The sequence below is a fragment of the Pagrus pagrus genome (genome assembly GCF_965226575.1).
Source record: "Pagrus pagrus genome assembly, chromosome: 5".
Lineage (NCBI taxonomy): Eukaryota > Metazoa > Chordata > Actinopteri > Spariformes > Sparidae > Pagrus > Pagrus pagrus.
In genome coordinates, this window is record NC_140189.1 from 28,829,251 (window position 1) to 28,842,124 (window position 12,874).

At 43.8% G+C, this 12,874-nt stretch overlaps 1 protein-coding gene across 1 annotated transcript; it reads left to right on the plus strand.

Moving 5' to 3' along the window:
* Positions 1 to 181: 181 nt before the first annotated feature.
* On the plus strand, positions 182 to 11,942 carry xkrx (XK related X-linked). Its single transcript, XM_084353664.1, has 3 exons — positions 182 to 1,079; positions 8,845 to 9,104; positions 10,320 to 11,942. Exons 1-3 carry the CDS (start codon positions 721 to 723, stop codon positions 11,174 to 11,176), a joined length of 1,476 nt encoding a protein of 491 aa, XP_084209790.1. The 5' UTR covers positions 182 to 720; the 3' UTR covers positions 11,177 to 11,942.
* The last annotated feature ends 932 nt before the right edge of the window (positions 11,943 to 12,874 follow it).

Consider the following 12,874-nt stretch of genomic DNA (forward strand, 5'->3'; position numbering starts at 1 on the left):
GCTGCAGCCAGTCGCTTTCTAATAGTTTCTTGTCTGTTTATTTATATGTATATATGTATACCGTCTTTACAGCTACTCCCGGGTACATAAATAAATATCTTCAGTGATGAGCGACCTTCTGCTTTATCTTATCTCTAATCTGTCTTACTTTGAAGGCAGCCGCCCTTCACTTCCGGTCTCGCCCCCTGTGTTTCTGTCTCGCTTGCCGCGGCCGTTCATGACAGCGCGTGAAGGGTCTGGAAGCACGAACTGCCAGCAGAAGTCAGCCCGACCTCCCACAGCCGCACTCTGGAGGAGACGTCGGTGCGTGTTTCACAGGGAGAAACACACTTGATCAAACTTCGAGCGACAGAAAAACATCCGCGAGTTGTGACGATGACTGTCTGTGATGAACCGACTGCATGACGCGGCTGAACTCCCCCGGTGTCAGCGCTGATTCCACTGCGGACTGTGAGGTGGTTTCGTTTGGATTAGACAAGGGTGGTGGCGCCACGTACGACGATACAAACAAAAGATTCCGGGTAGTCAAGTGTTTGGCTGCTCAGCCGAGGTGTTAAGCGAGATCAAATGTGAAACTAGCGATGATCAACTTGGTGGAAAGTTGGGAGAGACGACGCAACAAGGGACGTAAATATTAAAAGTGATGTTTTTCTAGCGAGGTTCGGTGACGCGCCGGAGACCTCCGAAGACGTAACTCTCGTCCGAGACACAAATAATAACATGAGCGAGGTGGCCATGGAGGAGCACGAGAGGGACATCTCGGACCTGGACCCGCAGGAGTGCTCCTCGGTGGTGGTGGAGAACGGGGTCATGATAGTGGTGAATCACAGCCGCGTCCACGCGCCCCTCAGCGTCGTGCTGGCCACCGTGCTCTACCTGGCGGAGTTCATCACCGCCGCCGTGCTCTGCAGCAGGTACCACAACACCGATGACAACATCTGGATGGGCTTCACCATCACCTTCATGCTGGTGCCCGCCGTGCTCATTCAGCTGGCGCTGACGTTCATCCACAGAGACCTGGGTCGGGACCGGCCCCTGGTCCTCTTCCTGCACCTGCTGCTGATGGGCCCTGTTATCAGGTGGGTGAGGCGGAGGGACGGGGTCAGGTGGGGACAACACCGAAGGCATGGTCATGGGTGGGGCTGGCATGATAAAGGACAATTCAGTACAAATCGTGATAGTCTCCAAGTAGTTTTTACATGTTAGTCCACCTTGTAGGGCTGAACAGTTAGTCGAAATATTATGGAAATCACATTAAGGCCAAGTGTAACACCCACATGTGTCACAACATACCATTATACATGAACAGGGTTCCTACAGGTCCTGGAAAACAGCTGACCAGTTTTCCATTTTCTCATTGAAAATGAGAGAAAAAGCAGAAGGTCCCATTATTCAAACTCCCTTAAACTACACAATACAGTGTGGTATTAGTAGTGTACTGTATATAGTGTTACAAAAATATAGATTTTTCTTTTGTATGTTTACTGTTGCTCTTGATGAAAGCAAAACTTCCAGCAACCTTACTGGTTACTGGTGTTCATGCTATTCAGCTATTGATGTTCAGGCAACTATGGATAATACGCTGTAATTCACAAGAGAAAATTGGGGTTATACATTGATTCATTAAGGTCACTGGAAAAGTCCTGGAAAATGATCTCTAGAAAAGAGTGGGGACCCTGATGAAGCACTGGGGTTTAAAACAGATGTCTAGATTTACTGTAAAGGAAAATGCTTGTTTGGCGCATACCCCAGCAAATCACATCATCAGCATTTTTGTATTTTTCCAGTGAAAATGAAATGCAAAAATTACCATTCTGACTGAAGTCCTGACTCCTATCCCAGTATCAATATGGTGTTCGGTTCTACTTGAAGTTAACAAAATTAAAATTAGAAATAAAAAACCTAGAAACTTCCTAAACTAGAACTTTCATAATAAAAAGTTAGGAATGTTTCAATGCTTTCCCCATAAATACTAAGAGCTGCAACGATTAATCAGTTGACAGACAATTAATCAGCAACTGTTGTGATTAGAGTTTTGGTTTCAGTCAAAACAAAAGTGGAAAACATTCACTGGTGGTTCGAACTTGTTAGATGTGAGGATTTGATGATTTTCTCTCATATAAATGATAAGAATTTGAACATCTTTGGCTTTTTTGAAGATTACATCGGTATCTGACGATATTTACCTTGTTGACTCCTATTGGCAAATAAGATATCATTCACCGGTTGCAGTGGCAGATGTTTACCCGATGTGTCGTATCACTTTTGAGTTTGCACATTCATCAGCTACTCATTCATGACACCCCTGTGATCAGTTTGTACTGTAAAATTCTTATCGTTAAGTTGGTAGTTTTATAGCTTTGTGTGTAATGATTGACTGAATCACTTTCAGACAGCTATCAGCTAACAGTCGTTTATTTTTTTGATAATCGAGATATCTTTGTTCACCCATTACAAAAGGGGGGTAAAAAACTACAAAAACAACAAAAAAACAACAAAAACATCAGTCCTGGCATTTCCTATTGGCAGAATTGTTATTTTGTTATCAGTGTGTGTCTCAGCGGTCCATCTAACTGTGCATGCAGCTCTCTTTTACAGTGCAGTTCAGTTGAGTTCACAATCTTTGTTGAGTGCATAAAAGCCGTCCAAGGCTCTCTGAGAGCAGCGTGATGCAGCAGTCATTAATCATTATGGATCCCAGAGTTATTTCCAAAATGTAGGTTACTGGTTAGAGCTGAAAACGCTTAATCCATTAGGTGATCAGAAAATCACCGGCAGCTGTTCTTGCAGTGGATTAATAGTTTTTAGTAATTTTAAAGCAGAAATAGTGCCTCTCAGAATAGTCCAGCCTCTCAGATGTGAGGATTTGAAGCTTTCCTTCATCATATTTCATTGTAAACTCAACATTTTTGGAGCTGTGGACATTTGGTCGAACAAAACAAGACATTTGAAGACGTTAAGTTTGGCTTTGTGATGTTTTGATCAGCTTTTTTTCTATATTTTTGTCATTTAATAGACTAAATACTTGTTTGTGCAGCCCGAATGTTGATTGACAGTTGGCATCGCTCTGTTGCAGATCATCAACTCATACATTATGAGCCACAATAGGCTGTTAACTGAATCACACTCCAGATGGAAAGCCTGGCCAGTATGACGAACAGGAGGGACGACATGAACATAACAACCTCCCACATCACCCAAACGGTGAAATAGGGACGGACTTCAAATATAAGGAGCCCTGAGTGTCTTTTAATTTGAAATCGTCCTTCGTGGTGCAGTCACGTCCTCAGGTGAACCCCTGCCTCTAGTCGAGACTGTCAAAACCAGTCTGTCGAATGACCCTGCAGAGCTGGCTACTGCCCTAGTAACACATATTTATCGCTTGTGCCGCTCAGTTGTATGACCTCATCTCAGGATTATGGCCTCGGTGCTGCCGACCAGCCAGACCTCAGGAGGAGAGGGGAGGTCAGAGGTGGGGTTTAAAGATGTCGCCGGAAATAGCACGGCTTGATTTTTATTCTTGAAAGCCAAGGAAAACGTGACAGGCTGGCTGGGATTTATGTAAAAGCAGCAAATAGGTGTTCTGGTTTTTAAATGGAGAGATGTTGTTCCTGTTGGGGGAGGTGTTCCTATTTAAATAGTGTCAGTTGGTCCCGGCTGAGAGACCTGTTTGACGAAGCGTGACTCATGCAACAAGATAAAGGCGGAGACTTATTTGTTGACTTGAATTCAAATCTACCTTTACCTGATACTCCCTCTGTCTTCCCTCTTTGAACTTTGATTTGTCGACCGAGAGCCCTGAGGAGCTGCTATAAATGAAATGAAGGGCGCGTCTCTTTTCAAAGGGCAAGAGTTTCCACCTTTTCTTCAGCTGCGTGCAGGTTTTATGCCACAGGAAGAATGTTTCGCTGGAGAAAATGTTGCTAAAAGGCACATAAATAACTTGATTTGTGGTTCAGCTTTCAGTTCAGCCTGTCGGGACATACTTCAGAACAGTTTGCAGATATAAGAAGTATGCAGATAAAATGAAGATCAGGCAGCTCTTTGTATTCCCTGTCAGAAGACAGGAAGTGATCTTATCTTCAGTATTATGTCGAAGTGTGTGCATCAAAACAGGTCTTTTCAGAATAAAATGCAAGACTTCCATTATTCCTGATTTAATGACATCTGAGCCAAAAGTGCTTCACGTATCAGGACAATATAACACATTATGTGGAGACCAGTTCTTTCTTTTAAAGCAGACTTTCAGTTCCCACACTTAACTGGGCCAAGGTCAGGCCCAGGTCTACAATTATCTATTCACACACTGGAGATAGTTAGTGAAGGACACCACATGCAGCTCCAGAGTGTTAGTGATTGTTTATACTTATAGCCCGTCAACAGAAAGCCAGCTAAACGTTCAGTTTGCATGTCGTTTTACACGTGAGTGATGCTATCTTAGAAATTCTGCGCATATCAGCCATTGTTTTGTTAAGATCCTCTTCGTGCCGCCAAATTGTGAAATAACTCTTTGAGGTTATTTAGAAATCGTGTCACCATCACATAGATTGGCCGCCAGTTTGCACTGACAGATTTATTGTCCAACTGTAAAATACTGCTTATTGTGTGTGTCGGTCACAATTGTGTGTGTTGGTCACAGTTGATTCAGTATTCAGCTTGAAGACTCCAAGTTAGAAACGAAATATATCTGGAGGTGTGGCGGTAGAAAGAAGAGAGCGTACCAGACCTCTGTAACGCAGCAGCTCCAGGCTATGTGAGCAGCTGCTAGCAGAACACACCTGACTCTCCAACCGAACTGTTGGCATTTGAGTTGCATTGTGGGTAATGTAGGCACCTGGTTTTTTAAAAGGAAGAAGAATGTGTGGAGGAAAAATGGCAACATCTCTGGTTTTACTGCATCAATTTTGATAAGAGTCCAACAGTGTCATAGAGTGCAAGAGTAAATAGGTGGAGTGTAGCAGCTATTAGGGCACAGTGAAGTTTCAAGCTAAATGCTAAGCAGCATGCTAACATGCTTACAATGACAATGCTGACGTGCTGATGTTTAGTAGATATGTTTATGATGGTCACCATCTTAGTGAAGCAGTTTAGCATGCTATCATTAGCACTAATCACAAAATCCATCTGAAGCTGATGAGAATTTCATTCATTTTACAAGTACTGGACAAACACATTTGACTTGTTGTCTGACGTGTTACTTGGCATTTGAGGAAAAGTCAAATTATCACCAAACTCAGTAGGATGCATCCTCTGGTAAGCATCGATACATGTACACATTTCTAACACAGTACAGGCCACGCTGCTACAGTAGCATGACTAGAAATTATCCAGGATTTTTGTCCCGCTGAACAAAGTAAGCTGCTAAAACCAAAAGCAGCTGTTATCTCTCAGCTACGCACACTAGTTTATGATCCCGTTCACGTCTTTGCCTCCACCTCAGAACGCTTTGGTCGTGCAAGTGATTTAAAACAGCCGTGACCGATGAAACAGCTTTCAATATCAGAGAGAGTCTGTGCGACCACGCCGGCTGCATCTCTAATGTGAAATTGTCATCCGTCACGTCTCTGATGCATGCTTTTAAAGCCAGAAAACAAATTACAGAACGTTTCATTCTGGTATGTGCTGCGCTCTCTTCTTCTGTTTTATTTCCAGCTCCTCTTGTTCCACACTGAGCTGCTGTAAACAGGCTCTTCTCGGCTCAGATGGGAGGTTTCTTGTGTGTCTCTGTGATGGTGTAATTGCTGATCTTGTGGCTGCACTGTCAAACATGTCAGTTATCGGAACTGGAATTTCGACTCACATTTTTCCAGATAACTGCATATAAACCTTTTTTAATGAGTTGTTTTGGAGTCCACCAGGAGAAAATGTGACACAGTATCCAGTCAGTATAGGAGGGGGGGGGTCAGGTAATCTGGCACCTTGTCCTGACTTGTCTTGAGAAAATGATCCTGCTCCCAAAGTAGGGACAGAAACTCATAATTACTCTGTCAGCTCGGACCAGTCTCGGCATGCAGAGCCTCTTGTTTTGTTTTCGACACCCTCCGCAGCCTGAAGAGCCTTGTGGGGTAATCCTGAGCGACCAAATCTTGCTAAAGGGCTGCTGAAAGAATTTCCTGAATGTCCTGCCACCCTTTAGTCAGAGAACAACAGTATTTCAGATGTCACAGCGGCCTCTGGACTTCTTTTTAAAAGGCAGTTCCTCTTCTTTCATGTGGTATTTGTTACACCATAGTGCTTGTGAGGGAACAGATTGCATGTTTAGACTGCAAAACCAGAGCAGCAGCCTGTATTTCCTCTTATAAATCCATACGGGGCTACCCTGGAAGTCGGCATATTGATTCTCTCGGCTAATGCATTCATCAGTAATGCTGTTTTCTCCTTCCCCCTAAGTGAAATTCAGTCTGCCTCTCTGTCTCTCAGTCGCTTTACAGAATCCTAAGTGAACGCTGGCTCCAGTTCAGAGCCCTCATACCCTCAGCTCTTTGTGCTGCCAGATTTCCAGGGAAAATATGTCAGTGAATCAGGTTTTGGTGCCTCTGTTGTTACTTTATCACAGACGCCGTGCACTAAAGCTGAATGAGTCTCATCTGCCTGTGGCTATCAGTCTTGGAGAGGATATACTGTAAGCGTTATGCGTATGGGCTGGTCGAGAGATAAGAGTGTGCAGATTTCCTCTTCCAGCCTCGAACGTTTGGGTCAAGCACAGTTCAGGGACTTGTGTGTAAGTCAAGTTTCCATTCTTGTAGCAGCTGAAGCAACAGCGTCTGAAAATGTCCGACTGCTGAGTCGGGAGTGTCAGCACAGCACATAGCTGAACCGTGAAGAAGTAGATTCATGTGGGATTCTTCAGAGGTGAAGTACAAGTACTTTGCTACTGTACTTAAGCAGATTCTTCATGTATCTGTACTTTATTTGAGTATTTATATTTCTGACAACTTTTTTACTTTTACTGCCTACATTTGAACATATATCTGTACTTTCTCCTCACATTCTCAAAACAGGCTCGTTACTCCAGTTTTATCCATTTGAGGGGAAATATATGTTTTTATTTGGCATGAAATGGAAGATACCTCGTGCACAGCAGAGCTTCTCTTCTGGGTGCAGTTGGTACCGGGCAAACCACAGTGGACCAAAAGGGAAAAAAAAATCAATATTCCAGCGCACACCAGGATGCAATTAACACTGTTTTATTAACAGTTACATTAAAAACAACATGTTGCATGTTGCTTCAGCAGATTCCCTCTGTGCTTAGTTGCCAAAATGGGTTTCTTTAAATAATCAGGTGCCCGTCAGCGGAGAATCCACATTCCTCAATACAAATACAGATACACTACAATAAAAACCAGCAATAACTGGCAACAGCTACGATTCCACTGTACAAAAATATAAATGTTAACATTTTGCATCAGATAATAATCCAGTCACAGTACTACAGAAGTACATAAACATCCTCACAATAAAATACCATCTAATTCATAGAAAAAAACAGTATGATAATTAAAAAATATTATTATTTTGCTTCACCGCCTTCCCAATATCACAAGACTGATTTCAACCTATCACACACAGCAGCTGTAACGAGATGTAAACAGAGAGGGAGACTCGAATGTGGAGAACAGGGTCTCGTGTCTGCAGAAATCCTGCAGCCCTCTGCCTGGTGTTAAAATGATGTTTAACACCAGGAGCAGTGTTTCCACTGGTAACGTTTTGTTATCTTCAATCATCTTTGAATTATGTTATTATGACGTGAGGTTCAGTTGTCCGGTAGAAAAATGTCCTTCAGAGGGAAACCTTTTACTTTAATACTCTTGAGTACATTTCAGAGCCTGTACTGTACTTGTACTTGAGTATAGAAGTTGAATCAGTCTTTTTTTGCAGAAGCATCTGTACTTCTACGTAGGTAAAGAATGTGTGTACTTTTGCCTCAATGGGATTCTTCAAGTCTGATGTCCCAACGTTGGAGACTTTTGGAGCAAAAGATCACATTCCTGCACAGTGATGTGAGATCTGGTGCAGCAGTGGGAATCCTCGGAGGAGTGGGTTTGTCTGTTGAGAGCAGATGTGCAGCACTGTGAGTTCACGCAGGTCACTTTACAAGTGTTAGTAAAGGATCATAATGCTCAAATTTCTTTGTTTGCAGAGGAAACCTTGCCTTTCCAGTCCAGGCAGTTTCCTCGTTGCAGTTTGAACTTTTGTACTGCAATTAAATTAACAACTTTTGTGTCATGAGGGCGTCCAAAACCAGTCAGGAAGTGCCTGAATTATTTCTTTAAACAGACAAATTTGACCTAAATCCCCAATATTTGTTGAATTGCTTTAAAGTAGCAGTCTGCACTTCTTGCACAGAAACGTCTTGTAGTGAAAAACATGTTTTCCTCGTCATGAATGGTGTCGATTTCCACCCTGTGAGCGAACACAAGGAGCATTTACCTTGCAAACATTAAGAGCACCACACCCAGACTTTTTTTCCTTGTATACATTCAGGCCTCAGGCAGCTGTGTTTTCTGTCTTGTGGCTGCCCTCTGGTGGATTCTCAGTGTAGTGCTGGTGTTTGTCCGGCTGTGATTTATAAAGACAGGCCTGTTTAGGATGAGATTAATGTTGTGTCCATGACGAAAAAATATATTTGTCATTTTAATTCCTTGACTGAAAACAAGCTGCTGCACCTGATACTTTGCTTTATTCGACTCCTATTTTTGCCTTACGTATTAGCTGTTGATATAAAGACACAAGACGTCATAACATCAGATTGCGGTGTCCTGTAACTCAAACGAAACACGCCACTGCCCTCTGTCGGTGTGAAATACTCCTCCACTCACCGTCTCTCTTTCATTACGTCCTCAGGTGTTTCGAGGCTCTGGTGGTTTACTTCAAGTCGGGTAAAAAGGAGGAGCCGTACGTCACCATCTCCAGGAAGATCAGTCTGAAGAAGGGACAGGGGACGCCCATGGAGTGGGAAATCGGCCAAACGGAGCGCACCCTGGCCACTCACAGGAACGCCTTCAAACGCACCGCGGTCATCCAGGCGTTTCTGGGCTCCACGCCACAGCTGACGCTCCAGCTGTACGCCACCATCCAGGAGAAATACTTCCTCCCTGTGAGAGGTGAGAATGATTACGTGGGTTTATTCAAAAATCACCACAGTGCTGCGTCCTGATTTTTATTCTCGGCGAGGTTGAAATACCTTTTAAAAAAGACCGAATCATGAAATTCTTTGAGGTTGGCAGGTCTGTACGACTGTGACTCATCACTTTGAATCCTACTGTACAAATTAAATGCCACTGCCAGCCTTAGTGCAGTAAAGTAAGGGTGGTAGATTTTAAATAATGGATATAACCCAATAAGTCCTTTCTCGCTCCCTCTCTCCTTTCTCTCCACAGTTATTAAGAGGCTGGTGTATAAGGGGATGTCTTTTAGAGCGTGACCAATGCCTCAATTCCAATATTGATATATCGCCCGTTACACACATCTTCTGCAATGATCCCCCCTTTAATGTGGTTATCATAATTGTGACAGATATATAACAGAGGCAGGATATTTTACACTTTAACAAAAAAAGCATAACGTCTAAAACGACATCAGTGCATTGACACTTATCCCAAGCATCTTCATTAGAGGGACGATTCTTAGCAAACTGAAAACACGAGTAAATGTCAGTGGATGCAGTGTCAAACAGTCAGGCCTTCATTAAAACAAGAACAAGAGTCTTCAGCCTACCAGCCTCTCTGAAAGGCTGTATGAACAGTATCAAGGCACAGCTGTGCTCAGAGCTCAAACCAGTCGCCAGAATAAACTTCGCCCAATGTATGTTTCTGAAAACCAAGAATATGTTGAGATTTCTTTTCGTTCAGTTTCATGTTGTGACACTGCGGTGCTTACAGTTTGACCTAAAAGCACCTGGTTACGTGTAAGAAAATATCATGTTTTAGGCTAAACTGAATCCTGAATATTCTCACGAGTGACTTTAAAAAGTTGTCTAGCTCGGTAACGTATGGTCCTCCGGATGTGTGCCCGCCATTTATTAATGCAGGGGGCCTAATGATTAATGATTACTGAAGATTGTTTTTACTAAAAAAGGATGTTCACTAAAATCAATCGGTGTCCTGCCTGTGATGCATTAAAATGTTTGTCTTAAAAAAAAGTAAATTAAAGTGATTGTAGTATGTTTCAGTGAAGAATTTTATGCATATTTTGATGATTATTGGAATAATAAAATATAAATGACGTTGTGAATTACAATTATTTTGGTCAGAATAATCGTGAAACATGAAATGTTCATATCGTCTGATGCCAACAGAAGCCTTCTGTTTGTTCCACAGGCGCTCTGATGATCATCACCCTGATCTCCGTCATATACGGGGCCCTCGTGTGCAGCGTCCTGGCCATCCAGATCCGATACGACGACTACAAGGTGCGGTTGCGCCCCGTGGCCTATCTGTGCATGATCGTGTGGAGAGGGTTGGAGATCGCCTCCCGGGTCACCGCTCTGGTCCTCTTCAGCACGGCCCTCACGCACTGGGTGATCCTCGTCGGGATAGTGAACCTGCTCTTCTTCTTCTTCCTCCCCTGGGCTGAGTTCTGGGCCCGGAAAGGCTCGCTGACTCAGGACGTGGAGAAGAACTTCTCTAAGGTGGGCACCACGGTGGTGCTGAGCATGTTCACGCTGCTCTACGCTTGCATCAACATCTTCTGCTGGTCGGCGGTGCAGCTGGACCTCACCCACCGAGAGCTCATCGAGAGGAAGCAGCGCTGGGACCGCCTGGCCATGTACTACTGCGGACGCTTCATCGAGAACTTCATCCTCGTCGCGCTCTGGTACTTCTTCAAATCAGACTTCTATGAGTATGTGTGCGCGCCGCTGCTGGCTGTCCAGCTGCTGATCTGCTACAGCCTGGCCGTGCTCTTCATGCTGGTCTTCTACCAGTTCTGCCACCCCTGCAGACGCCTCTTCAAGACCAACGTGCACGACTGCCTGCACTGCGTCTGCTGCCATAAAGGAACGAGGGGAGCGAAACGGAAGCCGGCGCCCTCTTACTCCAACGCTGCCACCATGGTGCTGGTGCCCGAGGAGCCACTGGAGCTGCTGGACCCTCAAAACTCAGAACAACCCGACCTCACCAGTCAGCTGGGAGAGCGGGAGACGGCTATCGTCGAAGACATCATGGAAGCAGCCTGAGGAGGGCTTTAAATGAACAAACTGAAGTTCTCTGATGTGGACATGTATCCCAGCTGGAGCTGCTGAACAAGACTTTGAGTCCTCTCAGACAAAAACCAGAATGTTTTTGTGTTTCTGAGTTGGAGAACAAACTTCTGCCTCTTTCCCCCCTAAGTGCACGAAACCTCTCTTAAGTGCACGATCACGTACACTTCGGGCACCACAACACGCCAGTCTACCAAAGAATGCAGCATGTCGAGAAATGCACAAAGGCCGCGTTGAGAGAGCAGCAGCGGGACGTGTTCAGGACTGAGCCAGGTGTGCTGGAAACGTGCCAAGTGTGTCCGAAGTGCCCGAAAAAGACTGAGCGGGAGAGAACGACCCCACCGGTTTTACTTCCTCTCAGGGTGAACGCCCCCTTTGCACATGTTAGCGTCTGCACTAAAACAGAGTTTTAAAAAAAAAGAAAAAAAGAGCGAGCAGTCATCTTCCTCATTCTGTATAAACCTGCTGTGATGAATGCCTCCTGTTGTTCATTGTCCAGTCAGGTCGCCTTGATCTGGGAAAAAAAACAGGTTTTAGTTTGGCAGAAGAAACGTGGGAGTGTGAGGAGCTCGTGTGCGTCTCAGAGTTATAACCTTAACAACACTGACACTGAATTAGCTTCTACGTCACTGAAGTGCTTTCACAGTTTGCTTGTCTGTTGTTGTTGTTTTTTTATGTTAGTTCGTTCAGTGCCTTGACTACTGTTTTACTTGAAAGTGAAATAAAATAATCTATCCACACATTCATTCTCACCGTTAATGATCTGAAAAGGTGATCAGAAGTTCCTGTTTGTCCTGTTTTTGGTGGCCTGTCCCCGGCTGGAGCCTACAGGTCAAACGGCTCAGTCGCGTCGTGCTTGTTTTTAGCATATTGAACCGCTTCATCTTCTTCTTCTACGAACTACCTGCTTGTACTAGTTTTAGAGAAAACCCTGATATGAGCCTGACAATTTATAATAAACAAGTCTTTTCCTTTTCTGCAAAAGCAAACTGTTTACAGATTAAGTTTTCGTACCCGTTCTGTCCAGTGGTAACCCGGACCAACTGCAGCGTGTCTATTTTGAATGTTTGTGATAAACTGAAGGATGAACATCTCTGTTCTCTGCTGGAGAGAGGAGCTTCTGTCGGTGCAGACTTCAGCCTTTTACATGTCACAAGAACCTACAGAGTATAACACAAGGCAGGAAAGGAAAAAGATGAAAATGCAAAAATGGGGAAACAGTGATGGTAACCTGCTGAGCAAAGTGTTTTATCTAATAGTTAACTATCTTCTTAGTTTTTCCATTTTATGCAACTTTACAAAATATTGTACTTTTAATCTACTACCATTTGTCTGACAACTTAAGTCACTGGTTACTTTTCAGATGAAGTCATTAAGTGTTCCTCTATGAGTTGAGAGATTTCTCCTACTTCTTAAGCGACATTAACTCTTTAAAAACCCTCTCGGATCAGTAAGAAAATGTCACAAAGCTGAAAACGGAAAAAAAAGGTTTTTCTGACACCGTAAAAAGTTTTTTAGAAATACGTGGGTCTCAGGACAGGAGCGCTTCAAACATGATGATCTTACAGAATGTAATTAATTGCAGATTAAACTCCCTGATAGTTTATGAAGTAGTTTAAAGGAGGCCTGTAATTGTTTTCCCCCTTTCCTTCGGTGTTTATAGGTTCTTGTGCG